The sequence below is a fragment of the Python bivittatus genome, unplaced genomic scaffold (assembly GCF_059951505.1).
Source record: "Python bivittatus isolate LINGU-HERP-01145 unplaced genomic scaffold, Pbiv_v1 ctg000850_np1212, whole genome shotgun sequence".
Lineage (NCBI taxonomy): Eukaryota > Metazoa > Chordata > Lepidosauria > Squamata > Pythonidae > Python > Python bivittatus.
This window is the reverse complement of record NW_028277112.1, coordinates 65,146,193-65,166,094: the sequence shown is the minus strand read 5'-3', so window position 1 is coordinate 65,166,094 and position 19,902 is coordinate 65,146,193. Positions and strand designations below refer to the sequence as shown.

Genomic DNA, 19,902 nt, shown 5'->3' with positions numbered 1-19,902 from the left:
CATTGTATCCCAAAGATTCTGTAATGATGTATCCTCTTTTTTATTTACATTAAAAAAGAAGGTAAGTTCTTTCTCTATTTTTTGTTTGAAATCTTTTTCTTTTAGTAGATAACATACAGGAGATTCAGATGTCTTTACAATACAGTTCTTGACAATACGCAAGAAATTTCAGAGGAACCAGGTGTCATAGCTCAAAAATGTGTTGTATGGATTTCTGTGAAATACGCTCCCTCCTCCATTTACACTGCTCTTAAATTCAGTAATATTCCATTAAGGTAAAATAGAAAAAGTCATAGCCATTTATGGATAACGGGAGGGCAGGACTGTAAGTTTCCTAAATGAAGTTCTGGAATTTGGATGAGTAGGAATAAAATACCTCCTGCAGGGCAACACAAGGCAAGTTGTGCAAATTTTCAGCTGTTGAGGTGAACTGGGCATTCTTTGGTTAGAAGAGCTAACCAAGTTCACCTCAGCAGTTGAAAAAATTAGCCCTTCTACTAAAATGTGGCTTTCAAAAGTATAGGAGATCCGTTGAGTGGATCATCAAGGTTCACTTAATCATGATCAATAATTCTTAAGACTGGATTATATTAATCACAGTTTTTCTAGTTTGTGTCAGGGGTTGTAAGAAAATTAGCAGATAATTGCTGTTGCTGGTAACAATGTTCATTTAGTCTTTTTGACTGAAAATATTGGGGACATTTGTTATATTACTCAACAACTTTGGTAATAAATTTTGGACTAAATTATAAACTGATGCAACACAAGAAATTAATTGCTTTTTAAACATGACTTTTTAAAAAAATTGACAATGTTCTTTTGATAGACTTTTTGCTTAAATAAAAATCACAAAATCAAATATTGCTACTATAACACTCAAAGGAAGAAAACAGAGAATGGAGAATAAATTTGCTATTTTTCTTATAAGAAACTAATAGTATTCAAGAGCTATAGGTTGTAGTTCAAACTTATATTTGAAATAGATCTGAAAAATTACCAAACACAGTTTTGGAATCAAATCTAAACTGCTATAGAGGCTTATTGATTACTGTTATTTGTATGGAACTTTTAATAATATATTTTTAAAAGACATTTTAATCACTTTAGGCTTAGTGAAATAGATGTATTGATTTGATGCTAGTGTGCACCTTACCAAATCCAAAAAGCAAGATTAAGCCTGCATTTAGAATATGATATTTTTTAATGGACGATTTATTGAAGAGATTTATGAGAAAAGATATAGCTATAGTTAATTGTTTTAACAGTAAACTATTTTGAGGCCTCTGATGATAGCTGGCACAAGATATAAATTATATAAATAATGGCAAAATTAGCGCAGTCAGAATGAATACATGTACACAATTGGTGAAAAGGGTGATAGGATCCCATAGCTTATATAGGCCACATTTGCATGCCTGATTTCTGAAGAGTTCTGGCATAATATGAACCAACAACAATGTTATACCCTGCTAAATGCTATTGTTTGGTTTTTTCTGCCAGTGGGAACAAATCATGAAAGATCTTTCTGTGGTCTGTTTAGCATTATGTGTAAGCATGAACTCAGTTTGTTCTCCTAACTAATCACAGATGGAGTCTGTTCAGAGTTGAAAATTATAGTATGATGTTCAAATGTGTCCAGTGTCTATCTCAGTGTTTCTCAACCTTAGCAACTTTAAGATGAGTGGACTTCAACTCCCAGAATTCCCCAGCCAGCCATGCTGAGAGTTGAAGTCCACTCATCTTAAAATTGCCAAGGTTGAGAAACTCTAGTCTCTCTATTCTTCCTCCAGTTCCCACTTAGAGGTTGGCTACAGCTTGCATCAAAAATGTATTCATAATGTTCAACATTGTGACTTTGCTTTATTTAATATTTCTTATTATCTATTTTATTTTTTAAAATTCAATTTGGATGCTGTCTGACTCCAACTCTGAGTGCCTTACAACAATAGAATAAAATAAGCATAGCAAAATATAAAATATTAACCAAAACAAGAAGAAAATATAATTTTAAAAATGTGCATGTCTGTTGCTCATGAATATTCACTATTCACTAGCATTTTCTGTGACATAAATGGACATATTTAAAACCCCAGGAGTTCATATTATTAATTGCATTAAATCAGGTTCTTCTTGACTTGAAAAAGATGCTTTCTTTGCATTTGAGCTCTTTTGCAAACAGTACTTTTTAGTAATAGATTCTGAAGTTGTGTATGCTTTAACTGCTGTTTTGAAATGAGAATATGTAAAATGGAAATTGCTTCAATTCACTTTGTTTGCTAAATGTACTGTATAGTCCTTCTCTTCATACAATGAAGCATATCTTAACACTCTAGCTAATGATTGTTATTGGAAGAAATTTATGAACCATCTTCTTCAGAAAATGAGATGTTATAGAATGAATACAAAAAAGTTCAATTTTTTTCAAAATTTCAGTTATGAAGCTTTGTTATAGATTCCTTATAAAGTTTATAACTTTATAAATTTACCTTAAGATAATTGTTTTAAGATGAACAAATATTAATTCTTAAAGGGCATCTAAAAAAACCAAATTGTAAATTAAAGCTTCAAACTTTGGGAAAAAGAACATTTGACATGCATAATTTTATTTCAGATACAAACAAGGTACATAGTCCTCACAGTCTTGATGAATATTAACCAAAGATTGTGAGTAATTGCATTTTCCCCCCAAAAACGGATCGATGTATTAACTACCACTATATTTTCTAAGAAAAATCAGGGAATCCCCCCCCCCCACTACCACACACACTTTTGAGAAATCAAGGCAGTTCTTATATGTTCTGTTCTGCATTATTTGTTTAATTCTAATTTTTTAAAAAAAGTAGAAGCAGGTTGTAGAATTTTGACACTGGATGAGCAAAGGCAAAAATATGCCCTTTCAACAAGTTGGGTGCAAGAGCAGCTTAGCTGAAAGACAGGAGAGCACCCAGCCCATTTCCTGCTTCATTATATTCTCTTTTTGTTTCAATGGATATCACTAGTTGTCTTAGTCTTATCACAGTTCAGCTGTGGAATAAGCAAAGGACCAGTTATTATTTATTTATTAGGTGTATATCTCACCTTTATTTGTACCACTCAAAGCACTGTATAAGGCTCTCTCCTCCTATTTTCCCACAGGAACAACCACGTGAGGTTGGTTGGTCCAGAGACACCCAGCCAGCTCCCAATGTTGTTAATACAATCATTCCTAGCTATTTTCTCTCACACACTGAAGGCCAATCACTGCGTCTTGCTACAATGGTCACCTGTGGGAAATGAACGTCTTGAGAACATGAGTAAAGCATAGGAGGTTTCAATTTACTTGCATTTGTTATGGCTATGGCTCCATTTTGGATAGGGTTGCCAGATATCTGAACCCACAAGGGGGGACACAGACAATTGGAAAGGAGGATAAATGGGGGAAAGGAGGACATACTCACTGTTTCATTTTCTTGGCATCTGGGAAAATAATTACCGTGAAAAATTGCCCAAACCCTCCCAAAACAAACAAAACAAACAAAAAACAAACACCCCCCCCCTACTTAGGCCTACATGTATATGAAATTACAGTTCCCAGCATCAGAAAGGCTGGGTTTTCAATCACAATATTTTTCCAAGCAATCTCTAGTTTCAAGAACATATGCTAGCGATAATATAGAATCGGCAATTCAAATTTCACCATAGAAAGGTATGGCAAGTCGTGTGACTCTACAGACTCTACAGACTCCAGCGATCGTAGATTTGAAGGGGCTGGATTGAAGCCGATGAGTAGAATCAGGAGATAAATTAACTCACCAACTCACCTCGCAGGGTTGTTGTTGTGGGGAAAATAGGAGGAGGAAGGAGTATTAGGATGTTCGCCACCTTGAGTTATTTATAAAAAATAACAAAGGCGGGATAAAAAATCTGAAAAAAAAATTAAAATAATGTAAATCTAGGCTGTTGAGTGTTGACGGACAAAGGAAAAAAAAGAAGTAGACGGTTTACAAAATCACAGTACACAAAAGTTTGAATGACTAATGTGAAAACAGTCCGAAGGAAAAAAAACCAAAACCAAAACCCAAGACACTCAAAAAGCCGGACAATATTTGATTTTAAAGCTATGCCTGCCAGAAGGAGGGCATTAGGGCAAAAAGGAGGACATGTCCTCCTTTTGCCGGATGTCTGATAAACCTAATTTTGGAGGTATCCTTTTTTTGTAATTGCTTCAGCGATTTTCAGACGTGGGCCTAAGTTTTTAGAACCATGTTTGCTTTACAACTTGAACTTATTTAATTAGTTTCATGTGCCAGAAAGAGTGGATTATTTTTTCTGGGTTATAGTAACTGCCTTCTTAATGGTCCAGTCTTCGCAAACATAATACAGTAGCTGGGGATTGTGGAGTTGAAGCCAAGTGGAAGTACAGGTTGGGAAAGTAATCCCTAGCCTATTAACAGTGGCCATGGTAAATAACTTTAAAATAAGGTCTAAAAAGGGATTTAAAGAATTTCTGGTTCCTAGGAATTATCAGTCTGTTTCCAATCTGTGCTGTGCACACTGTGCTTTTGAAGTGTGTTTTGAAATTTCAGCTAGCCTAGCATTAACTTCATAGTGTATTTTTTTAACTATTCAGTTCAATTTCAAAAATGAAATTTTGATCAACATTTTATTATACCAAACTAAATGACAGAAAAAGAATTTCTATACACATGACAGTACTAATAATATAACATTAAAATTAAAAGAGGGGAAAAAAACTCCTGAAGACTCTAAGCATAAATAAAACAACGCTAAAACATTTGATCACATTGTATGGCAATCCTTTCTTGCCCTTCATTGAGGAAAAAAACCCCTAATTCAAATACTGACAAACAACACAGATAACAATCCTTTGCTACAAATGTAGATTTTTTTTTCTTGCAGTTTGTATAATAATTTTACCTATATACTTATATATGTATATAATCCTTTAGGTATAATATATAGTATACCATAATATATAATAAGTATATAATAGTTCTATAATCCTTTTACCTTAACTTTGAAGCAATTGCTACTTTTTTTCTTTTAAATTATATACAATAATGTGGCACCAGATAAATGCTTTTGCAATGTCCTATGCCAAAAACATTAAATAACTGAGCCTCTGTTAATATGAAACAATCTGCTGTTTCATCACCTTTGTAAAATTGGTATCATTCAACATTCAACATACATTCAGAAACTATTTGAAATACATATTTAACTTATTGTCTCAATTATGAACTTCAAAGACCATGATTTGAAACAGAACCTCTGTCTCACATATTTTAACTCTAGATACCAAGAATAAATGAAATGCCAGGAAATGATTTAGTCTAAAATAACTTCTGAGTATGGAAGAAAGAAAAAGGTATTTAAATTGAGAAGATTTTACAGAGTTCCAAACATCCAGTAATTAAATTCATGCATATAATTTATTTATCTACTCATCACATATGTATACTGCCCAATCTCACGGTTCACTGTAAATTATAATAATAAAACACAAAAAAGGAATACAGTTAAAACCAAAAAGGCATCATAACAGAATAAAAATAATAAATGTGATAACTACAGGCACCCTACACTGAATGATATCAGCCCTCAGAAGCCCTGTGGAATAGTTCTGTCTTGACTGCTCTGCGAAGGAATGCAATGTTTAGGGCTAATCTAACTTCCACAGGGTTGGGAGCATAACTGAGCAATACCTCCTCTAGGCCCTCATCAATTTTATCTGTTGTGATCAACATACTGGATGGGCCAGCTCTACCTGAAGAAAGTGGTCTTGCAGCTACTTAAAACCAGGACTTATATAGCTTTAAAGGTTAAAATGAATTTAATGGCTGCAGTGAATCTCATTGCTGAACCTGCATTTCGCTCCTACTGAAGTTTTTGAGTAGGAGTTTCAAAGGCAATCATGTGTAAAGTGCATTGTGGTAGTTTACTCTGTGGTGATATGGGCCTGAATGACTGTTATTCGGTTCTCTTGCTCCAGGTAGGGCCACAAGTTGTACACCAAAGCCCTCCTGGCAAGAGTCTCCATTTGCACATCCAGCAGTTTCTGTGAGTCCAAGAGGAGACCCAACTAGTGGACCTGCTGTTTTTAGGGAAAGTGCCACCCCAACTAGTGTTATAACTGGAGCAGAAAGAGATAGGGGATCTTTGGACAAACAGCAACTCTGCCGTGAAGGATACAGCTTCAGGCTCTTCATCCTGTCCGGGTCCCCACAGCCTCCTCACTTCAGTGTTTCCATAGCATCTCTAGCCCTGTCTGGGTTATATAACTGGATATCATCAGCTTACCAGTAAAACCTCATCTAAAACTGACAGCTAACCCCTCCTACCAAGCTAATGTAGATATTGAAAAGTAGAGGGAAGTTGATTGATCCCTGCAGAACTCCAGAAGGTAGCATTCTCCTCTCCATCCATAAACTGGAATCATCTACTTCTTTTAAAGAAGTAGAATGCTGCAAACAGTGCCTTCAATCCTTAAACCTTGGAGGTGAAACCAAAAGGTTACTATGATTTTATGAACAGCATCCTGCAATATATTTCAAAACCCAAGAATCGGAAAGTGTTATAACCAACGTAGAAACGGATCCAGAGTACGAAATACATCCTTTCCAATTGTTATATGTTTTACTGACTGTTCAACAATATATATGAATGACATTCTGTGATGGAGCCTATAAATTCAACAGCACTTGATAGTGATCTCCCAATCTGACAAGAAACATTAAAAAGCAACCTTCTTTATCAAACGCTTCTTCAGTAATTAACTTAGAAAATCTAGTAACCAGTCCCTTTTGCACATTTAGGAATACCACTTGCATATACCTCCCCTAACCCAGGTTTTCCTTTAAAAAGCTGTTTTTCATTTGGAAGGATATGATCTCATGTAAAAAAGAAAAGAAAAGCAACTTTGGTTACCATTTCTTAGACGACAGCGCTTGCCTGAAGATGATCCCCTACTCCTTGGCATTCTATGGTACAAGAAAAACTACCATAAGAAATACGTTATATTAGAAACAGAGAATAACAAAAGAAGCATCCACTATATGTCTTATGTTTACAAGATAGCCATTCCAGACTAATATATAAGTAAAGGATATTTTGTTTCTTTGTTTTTGTTTTTGGGGCCTTCAAGCCAGTCTTGACTCCTGGCGACTGCCTGGACAAGTCCTTGCAGTTTTCTTGGCAAGGTTTTTCGGAAGTGGTTTGCCCTGGCCTCCTTCCCAGGGCTGAGAGAGAGGGACTGGCCCAAGGTCACCCAGCTGTCTTTGTGCCTGAGGCGGGACTAGAACTCATGGGCTTCCAGTTTCTAGCCTGTTGCTTTAACCACTGCACCAAACAGGCTCTCAAGTAAATGAAGTGTGAAAAATAAATAGGAAGAAAAGTGAGTGATAAAAGCAAAAATAAAATCTACTTGCAGACTGGTGGCAGTCAAACTTACCCCAAGCTTCCTTGATACTCCCTACTCTCTTTATTCATTTGTTCATCATTACATGAACCAACTTAGAAAAAAGGGGGGAAAGTTTTTTTATTCTGCTAATTGACTGGTGTGTATTTGAAGCAAAGCCCAATATAAGAAGGAAAGAAAGCAAAGAGGGGAGGAGAACAAAAGCAAGCAACTGCTGTTTTGAAAGAATTACAGTTAAAAATATGTTCTTTCTAGGAAGAAAATGAACTAAGTAAAACCACCAAATGCCTAATTAGGAGCAAGAGATAAAATGTGGGTGGCCTGCAGTTACAAGTAGACCCAAGAGCAAAACGTGAAAGGTTTTCAATCATCTATGGAGACTTCCGCCAAGCTTCAGTAAAGATTCTTCTTTTAAAAATTTCTTCAGGACAGTGAAAGAATATCTGGACACTATCCAATGCTTTAAGAATAAAGAGTCTGATAACTGATCATTCTCATGAGCCATCATTCTTACACCACTGAACATCTTCTAAATTGTTGGACTTCCTTATTATAATGTTGAAAGAACATAATCAAGGTTATTTCCCCCTGTTCAATTTTTTGAGTGGAGCACAGTATTTGCAGTAACTCATTGTTCATGGCAAATATGAGAAACTTCATAATGGCCATCACTTACCAGCAGTCAAAAAATAAAAGCTGGAACACAACCAGGCCTCTCAATACCTATTTGACAACTTTCTAACAGAGCTAACTGGATCAGCAAGACTGAGATTTTAAAGATATTACTTGGGCTTGAAGGATCTTGTTACTCTTCAGTAAATCAGTTGTAAACATACTAATGTGTTCAGAGAAAGCCTTTTCTCAGATAGATTCAATCTGGTGCTTATAGAGTCAATCATCTTTTTATAACTTTTATATCTTCCCAAAAGAGCAGAAATCACAACTTTCCCCAGAACTGCCACAACAATGGGAAGATACTGGTAGAACTGTCTTGAGCAACATTCTAAGTGATCAAAAGGATCTGAAAGCCCAAAAGAAAATAATCACCTCTTTTGAGTTCCAAAAGTAACATTTAAATAATTTGTGTGTAAGAAACATCAGATGATGCTGGAACAAACTAACCTATCCAGCTAGCATGAGATGTTGACCAGAAGTCCTAGCTTTAGACTATTTATGATACCTGAAAAAAAATTGTTTTGTTAAGATAATTTATGTATTGTCCCCTTATTCGTGAAAGCATTGACAAGGAAAAAGAGATTTTGGCCTTTTCTTATGGTGGTACTTATCTCAGATACTAATAAAACTAATGTATAATCTTTCACTTGAGATAGCATAGAAATATTGAAAATATATTAATGAGGCTACGAAACTGAAATTTGGTCCAGTTAATTTATACTTGTTGTAGGTAAATCTGGGATAGGTGTGTGACCAGTGTGACTGGAAGAGTCAAGGTCATCGTTTAGCTTCTTCCAGATCCAGTTTTGTCACTCGAGCTGCTCCAGAGATCTTTATGCTTTGGCGTTCCTTTTTTCACTTTCAATTACTGTAGCAATTGCAGTCTTTTCTAAATTGCAAGGATTGGGATCTGTGATGATTGCATGGTGCAATCAAGGTAAAATCAAGAGTTTTGGGCAATTGGAGCGGATTGTGAATGCAGCAATCACACTCTTCATTGATATCCCTCTTTTCATAAAGAATTGATCTTTATGATCTTTTCATAAAGAATTGAATTTTTAAAAAAATTTTAAAAAATAATTTTAGTTTATAAATACATATATTCTAAGAAAATGTTTCTTTGCCTCTACTTAGCATGTATTTTGCAGTATATGGAGGTAGTGTCTTTTACCTCAATGATATGCATAGTCAATGGTATGCTAGCCATTAATAGCCATAAATTAAATTTAATCTGCATAAATAGCAATTTATTATTATAATATTCAATTCATATTAGCAGGATGTGAATGTTTGCATGGATATTTCACTACCTAATAGATATCTATAAAAAGGCACTGCATGTCAGAATGGCTTTTGTCTTGCCCTACCTATAGATTTGTAAATGTTCAGGGTTCTCACTCTTCAGTTCCAAAGACATTTATCAAATACATGATCCAAAACCTTGGACCATGCCAATCAAAATGCAACAAACGAATGAGCCAACTTTCAAGGTTTTCTGGGTTTTTTTGTTGATCCACATACATGCATATTCTAATTGTGTTTGTAGTGGTTCATTTAAATGGCTTCCACTCCAGGAATTAAGAAGCGGAGGAAAGTACGTATCAGCGTACCACCAAGTATTCAGCCTAACCAGCCCTGATATTAGCTAAATTTGTATCTGCAAAGTTGTGCTATCCAATCCTCCCAGGATTGGAATAAATATTTCTTAATATCAAGCCATAGGTGGTTTTTTTTTCCTTTTCTCAGAGCACATACAGCATAAACCACTGAAATCATTGCCCGGCTTCTTAGTGTCTTGTTGGCTGAAGAAGCATTTTTCTGCAATGCAATTAGGTGATGGGATCATTTGTAAAAAGCAGCAGTCTTAATTAAGGGCTTTGCCATGTAATCATTAAAAAACAATGTATTGAACTATCATTTTATGAAATATTTCATCTTCCTAATCATCTGCCTCCCGCCTTCTCCTCCCAGACAAGAGCACACAATCCCCCTGGGTAGCTGATGCATAGTATTGCTCTGGACTGGACTGATCATTAAACAGGGCTGTCAAGAAGTCTATCTGATGGGTGCAGAAGTAGCTGGTGGAAATCACGAGGCACTCATGCAGTGTTCATTCATCTCGCTTACTTTCGCAGTACTCCTGCTCCATTTATCTGTCCAAGGCCTGGGATGTTAATGGTAGGCTGGTGGCTTTCCTTTCAGTCTCTTTCCACCCGCTCTGTTGCTTGCTGGCTTCTTTTCCCTCTTTTCCTCCCACCCTTTTGCATGGCTGATGGATATGCAGAGTATGTGGGATGAAGCGAGTGCTACTGTCACCAAACTGATGGTATTCAGTGACTCCTCCAGCTCCTGGCTAGTCTGTACTGCAGGAGCCTGACACCCTGACCACTGAGGCATAAAAAACAGAGAATTGGAAGCCTCAGCCTGTCAGGCAATAGAGAATCCCCCAGAGAGGTCTGGAGATCTGTGTGTGTGTGTGTGTGTGTGTGTGTGTGTGAGAGAGAGAGAGAGAGAGAGAAAGAGAGAGAGAGAGGGAGGATAGGAAAGAGAGTAGAGGTGGAGGAGATAGTGGGAAGAAGATCAGCTTCTTTCTACTGATACTTGTGCAGGAATGCTGATTATTGCTGGAAACAGAACATCCTTCTCCATAGAGGCAGGGAAATAGCCCAGCTGGCTGCAAGAGCATGGAGGGAAATTTACCTGAGCAAGGAAAATGAAACATACGCAATTTCTTCTTCCAGACTATATGGTTATAGAGTAATTCCTCCAGGAACCTCCTACTGAGTCCAGGGATGGGCACAGAACATGCACGAAAATGGCACAGAATTCCCAATATTAATGAATTAATTAATATTAATACTGGGAATTCAGTGTCTGGATGGTGAACAACACACAAAAACAACAACAAAAATCACATCAGCAACAATAAACAAGAATATACTCAGCCCCAAATCCATAGCATATATACTTACATAGCCATCATAGGCAATACCCAAAACAACAGTTAAAACCCACAACATCTCATGGCTGAAACTACTAACTTCCTGACCTCCACTCTTGGAAACACAATCAGGTCTTTAAGGCTTTCTTAAAAGCTGGCAGGATTGGCGCAAGTTGAATCTCAGGAGCATGGCATTTAGGGGCAGGGGCTGCAACAGAGAAGGTCTGCTTTCTGGGTCCCACTAGGTGACCATTTGTAATCATTGGGACCCATAGCATGCCTCTTCTGTTGGAACTTGTGAGACAAGTAAAAACAATTTGTAGTAAAACCATGCATTCTCCATTAATTCACTGGATTTTGGATACAAAGGTTTGGTTGTGTCAACATGTATATGTTCAATAATATGAACACATGATATCCAATCCGACCACTCATGGAGAGGGGACAGTAGGTGTGTAAAATATATGTATGAATCACTTTCTAACCTGTGATTCTCAATCTTTAGTATCTTATGTCCCACTAATCACTCAAAGAAATCTGGTTTACAATGTGATAGAAACAAAATCCCACTTTTTCCAAGAATGGCATTTAGATGTTTACAGGCATTCTGTTATTTTATTTTTGATTTAATGTTAGTGTTTCAGTGACTTCTGGACAATGCATATATTGGCTGAGAAGAACTGGTCTAGAAATACAGAGGCCTCCAGGGACATAGTAAATTGGTAGAGATAGATCTTATTGCCTCCATGTGTTTGTGTATAATGTTTCAGTAGCATAACATCAGTACAATATAATATTATTGTAACTGCTATTAAAAAAGACCAAATAGTTGAAATAATGTAAATAATAAATTATTGGTATTTATGCAGATTGAAACTATTAAATGAATCTATTCTTAAACCAAAACTAAACCAAAAGTAGATAGAGTTTGGGTTGAGTAGACAGACTCAGCTGTAAAGAAAAGGATTCAGATGGATACAGTATTTTTGCTAAATGAACCATTCATAAAATTAATGTAAAGCTTAAATCTGATTCTGTTTAAGGCTACACTCCAAATTTATTTAGATCTTGCATTTAAGTGTTACCTTCCATTTAAAGGAAAGTAAGAATTGATTAAAAGGCCTATTTTTCTCATGATATTGACAGTATAGTTTTAGCAGAGCTAAAAATGACGGTCGCTTTCTATGTGTGAAGTAACTCATAAAGAGGCCAGGCTAATTTAAATATATAACTTCTAATTTCCCTCTCACTACTACCTCCAGGGGTAGCTGATTTTGTGGAATAGTTAAAATCAGTCAGTTTATTAAGAGCCTACATAATCTTCATGTTCAGTAGAAATCATGCTCAAGATAAAGTGTGGAAAGGCTCACATTCTCTTTACAAAATGATTCAGTCTCCTGGTGGGTCTGTACCAATTAAATTTTCAGGAGGGACAGGGGAATGTTTATTTGAAAGCCAGCCTACATGAACTTCATTACATTAGTTTCCACAGTGGGGGAGTAACATCGATTCATTGTCAAATACCACAGAAAGCAAACAAGAAATAGTAAAAATATGGCAACCTCTATATGGCATCTGTCTTGATTTTTGGTCCTAGAATCCCAGTCATGTGATACCACACTAAAATAAATATGTAATTTTAATATAGGACCTGCATAATGTAGATATTCTAATAAATTTAAACATCACAGGCATAATGTTTTAAGTTTGTGCAAGGGCTCCCTCTTTTTCCAAGATTTATTTCCATAGAGATACAGTATGTTATCTAAACCGGACCAATATATTTTTCTAGTGCCTTTTCTAAAAAGAAAAATATAGCCAGATAGAAGGAAAACCATGTCTTTCCTTGATTATTATCTAATAATTCCCCCACAAAGACTGTGGCACATGCCAAAACAATGGGAACTGTATGCCACTTTGTTGCAGAGACCTTTTTAAAACAACAATGAATTTTAAGCCTTAAAGTTCTTTCTCAAGAGAACTATCGTGCAAAAGATACTTCTTTCTGTTTCAGCTGTTTTGCTGAAAATAATAGATGATACCAAAGTAATTCATGGAGGAGAGAGGTATGGGTAAATAAGCTTCAATTTCCCAAATCTTTTCAGCTGACAGATGCCAAAGCAGAGATATAATTATGAGGCTCTTTTTATCAGCAGGTTTTAAAATATTTTCCCTCTAATTAACTAATTATGCTGATATCAAGATGCTCTGTTAAAAGATCTAATTTGGGGGAAGCAAGCAACTTTGCAAAATCTAACTTGCCACCTATCTGTCTTTGGAATGCCTCAACTAGCATGGTGATACATGCACGTGAACTTGAAATCATCAAAGTTGAGCATGACTCAAAGGAGATTAAAGAAAATATTACTTTTCCATTTCTCCTTTTTATGAAGAAATTTGCTCAGTGGAAAGCTAACCATTCAGATTGCATGATTTAAAATCTTTTGAAACTCTAAACTTCATAATGGTCCAGTCTTCTTGATTGCTTTCAGTATCTTCAAATACATAGTGTAGTATTAAAATAATTGCAGAAACAAGTGGCAAAACTGAGACACTTGATTGCAACTCAGAACATTTGCTGGGCTTTATTTATAAATTACTAGTGAAGCATGACTCAGAATCCCAGCAAGTCAAAGACTGCATGATTAAATGGATGCAGATTTTGAATGTAGTAATAGAGATACAACAATGGGAATTTTAATGGAAGAACATTAAATTCTTTATATTTAATATATGGAATATTAGAGAAAATTGGTGATAATATATTATCTAGTCTTGATTGCTAAAATGGATCATTCATTCTTTAAAAAATTGCTGGAAATGTAATGAGTAGGTTGAATCATATTTTTCATATTTGGTGTCAATGTTGTAAAGCTCAACAGTTCTGGAAAATGATTCATGCTGGAATGAAGCACATTTTAAAAGGTGAATTCACATTTCAACCTATGATAGTCTGTGATATTCTTATTCAACCCACTTTACCCAACCATACATCCCTTCAGAGTATGCTGAATTAACTTGTATATGGTAATTGCTGCAAGGATATTATATGCTTCTTTTTTAAAAGGTTGCTTGATTCCCCTCAATGAAAGAATGGCTAACTAAGTTGTGAGAGTATGCTTTGATGTCTAGAATAACCTTGTATCTTAAAAGTAACTCCTTGTATCTTAAAATGTCCCTCCAGACATTTGCGTGGTTCCCACCCTTCAGTCATTCAGGAAATAACTGAAGATCTGGTTGTTCTCCCAGACTTTGGGAACAGAGTGATTGTGGAATCCCTTTTGTATGGTCTGGTCTGGTCTGATTTGTTTTTGTTTTGGTATTTTGCTCTTCTGGTTGGTTGTATTATTTTGTGTTGTTGTTTTTTAAATTGTAAGCCGCCTAGAGTCATTTAGGAGTCGGTCAGCCAATAAAACAAATTAAATAAAAAAACTCAAACTGGAAACCATTTCTAGACTATAACTTAATACATGGACTAATACCGCATCCACAATTTGGATTCTCTTTGCATAGAATTGATATTTCAATTGCACGGCTTACCTATATCAGAATAGTACTACTCTTAGTAATATGGACTGAATTACTGAATTTATTACAACTCATAATTTTACCGATAGAAGCGAATATGTGTAGCTCAGGGTTGAACTGTGGAGTCCTTGGGGTTCTCTGAGCTTGGTTGTTTTCTTGATTGTTGGTTGTTTTCTTGATAACACCAAGATTATCACCAGACATACAATCAAGCAGTAAACAATACCCTAATCAAGGACCTACCAGAGGAAAAAATAAAACAAAGCAAAACCCCCACCCCCACCAATGCTGGCAGGGCATGCCACAGTATATAAAAAGAGAGCAAACCCCATCTCATTCTAGCACTGAAGATGCTACCTAGCCAGGTAATAAAATATTTGCAAGAAAACAACCAAGCTCAGAGAACCCCAAGGACTCCACAACTCATAATTTTATTTGGTGATTTATGCTGTGATGACCATTGTTCTTGATATTCACTTATACTTAAAGTTTAATAGTGATTCTTAGTCTTTTAAAGTGATATAGTACATAATTTATTCAATTATTTAAAACTAATCAATGATATATTAGAGACCTATAATCTCTATGAGATTTTTAAATCCCTAGTTCATTCAATTTTATTTTATTTTTTTTCATGTCTCTTTTTTGAACGTCTAAAATGTATTTTCTTTAAATTGGCTGATAAACATACCCCTCCCCTTCGCAAAAAGTATGTGGATTATAAAAAAGGATTCAGGCAATTCAGCATCGATGCGGCACAACTGAAACTAAATGTGGTTGAATATGATTCAAAATCACCACCTAAACAGTTCTATAGAGCTTGTTCCAGTTAATTAAAATAAAAAGCAACAAAAAAGTTTTGTTAAAGATATAAACATTTATACTTAGCGTGTTTTTCTCAAATGTACTGAACTTGTTTCTCAGAAAACAGTAAAAAAGCAGTGTATTAAGAAGAAGAAGAAGAAGAATAAAGAATCTAAGGACAATTGTAGTGTAAGAGGAGTAGCATCTGGAATGTAACAGCACAGACAAGATGTCACAACCAAGAATACTCTTTCTTCTCATTCACTGTATCAAGTCATCTGCTAGAATTCCAGATGGCTTTTTAACTGTCTCTGTTATTTTACTTGATCTTGTTGATTATTTCACTGAGCCATTCCCTTTCTCTTTATTTCAGGGAGTGAGTTTTCTGGAAGTCCATACAGCCACCCACAGTATTCAACATACAATGATTCCTGGAGATTTCCTAACCCTGGATTGTTAGGTAAGTTTGTTCCCATACCAGTGAAGCCACAGCCTAATCCAAAATTCAGGAGACCAATGATGGGGCTGGTTATACAATGGCTGTGACTGGCAAATAATGGCTAGATTTTAATCTTTTGCAGAAAAGAGCAAATATGGTGCCTAGCTTTTCTTAAACTGTTTCAAAAGAAGGAATGCCAGTACTGCCAGCAAATCAGCACTGAAATAGAATGATTTAAGGTTCAGAGCAAATAACACGTTCCCATGCCAGCATTAATGGAAATGCAGTACTGAGGATATGATCTTAATTTTATTTGCCCCTAATTTTATTTGCTTTGAAGCATCCAGGATCACATTCTGGGGTGCCTTCCGTATAGCTAAACAGCAATGTCTATTTTGTACTCAACAAGAGTATATAAAATGTTTAGCTCAAATGTTTAGTCATCGAGATACATACATGGACTAGAACTGAATAATTTACAGTGCTTTCATGCTTAAATTTTAACCTGAAGTCTCTTCATTTTTAGTTAAATTTACTTTCAAGTAACTCTTGTTTGCTTAACGGAATTGTTGTAAGAGATAGGAACAGACTATAACTCTGTATGTAATTGCCTTCTTTCAACAAACCATAATTAAGATATCCTTATTCAGACATCGCAACGAACTTGCCAAGATTTTCTGTGGCTCACTTTCAGACCATGAAAACTATAAATATTGCCATGATTATTCGGAGAGATGAAAGGAGTTTGAAAAAGGGATCTCTGTTCCTGCTGTATATAATTATTTCCCTTTTGCTTTTGGCACATATGGTACAAAACAGTGCAAAGCCCTGTGTAATAAATTTAGCCATAACTTCCAGGGGTATAAAAAATATGTAACCTATGGGAAGTTGAATCCTTTCACATGTTACATTTAATCCCCCCAAGCTATTGACTTTATTCAGTTTTGGCTATATGTTATACCTGCAGGGTTTATTAAGGCTCCACTGTGTTTTGGAATTAATTTGAAGAAAATTAAATATTAAATATTTAAATTCCATAAAATGTGTGGAAGTGTGAATGCTGAATGCTGCCTGCAACTCATTAAAGCAGCCATGTCTTTTTCAGGATTGCCCCATGAGGGAAGAGTCCACTTCTAGCTGTATGTTCTAAAGCATCTCTTCCAAATCAAATTGAAAGCAGTGCATCCTCTTAGTGTTTTCTGGCTAGTTTTCTGGATTCGTGTCCCTCTTTTTCATTTAATGTAGAACAAATTAAGGGGGAAAACACATAAAAAGTTTTTGCATATGTTTCATCTTACTGCTGGCTGAATATATGCCTCCTTTAGTATTTAGGATTCAGTAAAGATGATGCTGTGTCAGTAGAAGAGAGCAGCATAACTTATATTTCCAAATGAATAACCTTTCTTCAGGATCTCTTCTTTCCTCCTCAACCTCTTTCCTTTTCCATTTTGTTCTTTATTAGAAGTTTAGCACCCAGACACACACGAGAGATTTTAGGATATGTAATTTTTGCTGTAAGGCAGAATCCAACTGGTTCTGGAAAATCTCCTTGCAGACCCTTGGTGTCAGCTCTAAGAAATCCCTAAGTAACTCACCCCCACCCTCACTTTAATAAGGAGGATAAGCAACATCCATTTTACGCCACTGTCAAAGTCTGGCCCAACTTGACCTTACATGTGTGTAGCACATGGTGATTAGAATTCTCCTGCATAATCTATGTGAATGAGGTAAGTAAAATACCAATTAATTGTCACTTCTCTAGCAGAGAGATATTGTGCCTTAGAGACTTCCAGATTTATGGATGGCAAGGTTGTTATGTGTGACCTCTAGCAGAGAAATAATTTTGAATTTTTGTCATTTTTTAAAATTCAGTTTCTTTGTTTTAAGTAATTGAGTCCCTAAGTAATTGAGCCACCTAAGCTCTACCCATCACATTTCTTGCCCTTAAACAAATCCTTTGGGAGTAATTGATGGGTTATAGCATTCTGTGTCACACTGCTTTTTACAGTACAAAATTGCCATTTACTGTGCTGTAGCTAAGGGTCTGGTGTTGTTCACAGCCCAAATCGGAAGCTGTTTTCTAATATTATTTTGTTTCAACACATACTCAACTCAAGGCCAACTAGCTGTATGTAAAATGGACTATAGCTACTTACAAAAAGCATGAAGGGTATTTCTTGGGGCTGGTTCCTACACATGCAAGTACTCATTTCCTTGGCTGGTGTGGGTCTTCCGGGCACAGAGAGAACTGCTCCTGTCTGTGCTCCTGCTCTCTGAAGATGCCGGTCACAGGTGCTGGCGAAACGTTAGGAAACAAAACTTCAAGACCATGGCCACACAGCCCAGAAGACCCACACCAGCCATTGTATGCTGGCCGTGAAAGCCTTCGACAATACATACTCATTTCCTTGCTTATTACTCTTTATTGATTGACAAGAAAAGTTTCTCTACATATGCAACACAGTGAAATAGTAGCTTCCTGCGGTGGTAGATTAAACTGAATCAGTTTGGATCCTAGGACAGGTATCATTTTTATCAATCTAGCCCAATATATAACTGTCTGCAGATAGCTAATATCACAGTCTGTCCTGCATTGGCTATGAATACACTGTTTATGATAAGTTAAACATAACACTTTTTTAAAGAAAAATAAATCCAATAATATTTAATAGGATGCATTGAAACACATTCAACAACATATCTTATCTGGAGAAATCAGCTTCTCTAGCCAGGTAGCCTTCATACATTGCTTTCCCTATTTGTTCAGGAAACATGAGAAATAAATCTTTGGGGTTTGCTATGTCTGTCGCAGATTTCCCAGTTTTATTGGAAATGATCGATTTCTGGACAAAAGACACTCTAACAAGAAATGTTTAAAACTTTCTCCTAAAGCTATCTATTTCATAGGGTCCTTTGTCCTGAAATATAGTATTTCTGAGAGCTAGGGCTGTAAACCCTAACCACTCTGTTAATATTGCAGTTTGTTCTGTGCAATATTTTAAAGAGTTTTTTTAATTAAATAGATGAATTAAAAACAAAGAAAATAAAATTTTAATACACAAAGTTACAAAAAAAGGAAAAAAAGCTGAAAACCCCTCCAAAAGCATACATGATCTATATTTACAAACATCAATTCATTGAAGGAATGATTAGTTACAGTCATCCATAACTTATCTATAGTAATCAATTCTGTAAGTCACTGAATAGCTGGAGCCATATTTATTTATTTGTTTGTTTATTTATTTATATTTATTTATTTGTTTATCAATCAGATTTATATAGTCACCCATCTGTGACGGAATGGAATTATGAAGGCCAGGCTCAGGGAGATAAACATTTTCTTAGCTCACCGGAGGAGCGTGGGAGCTACAAGAGGATGAGACTGGCACCTCCCTGAGGAATTCACACTGTTGTAGCTGGCTGACTTGGGAGATGGGGTTTCAGTCTGGGAAGATTGATGTCAGGCCTAGCCCAAGGAACTCCAAGAGACAATGCAAATTCAGTTCAACTATGTTTATTAGCTACAACCTCTAGGAAGAATCTTCCCAGACTGAAACCCCAGCTCCCAAGTCAGCCAGCCACAACAGTGTGAATTCCTCAAGGACGTGCCAGTCTCATCCTCTTGTAGCTCTCACGCTCCTCCAGCGAGCTAAGAAAATATTTATCTCCCTGAGCCTGGCCTTCATAATTCCATTCCATCACACCATCTCACTGAAGGTAACTCTATGTTGGTCTTTTCTGATGCTGAAGCCTTTTGATTATAAGTCCATTTTCTTTGTTCAGAAATGAAAATATTAAATCTTAAAGTGGAGTTAATGCATGTAATTGCTTCTTGCCAAAAAGGAACAATACATTTAAATAAAGTATTAATTTCACCACATCTCCAACAACATAAATACAGTTAGGTCATTTCTAAAATATTATATCCTTGTTAAAAAGGATGTAATCTAAACTTCTATAGAAATTCTTTTTTTTTTTTGTTCTGTGCAATATTAGTTAGCAAGGGTGTACATATCCTGACCAAACAGGCGGAACAACATTTCCCCATCAGTTTCTTTATCATTGTTTCAATCAGAGTCCATGAAGAAACATTCTTTT

General features: G+C 35.9%; 1 protein-coding gene across 1 annotated transcript in view; it reads left to right on the top strand.

Annotated features, from left to right (window-relative positions):
* Positions 1 to 19,902, top strand: part of PAX5 (paired box 5) — a 238,428-nt gene that overhangs the window by 204,502 nt on the left and 14,024 nt on the right. The window contains exon 9 of the mRNA XM_088130025.1: positions 15,739 to 15,825. Within this exon, the coding sequence (XP_087986151.1) occupies positions 15,739 to 15,825 (87 nt within the window). The remainder of the gene's footprint in view (positions 1 to 15,738; positions 15,826 to 19,902) is intronic.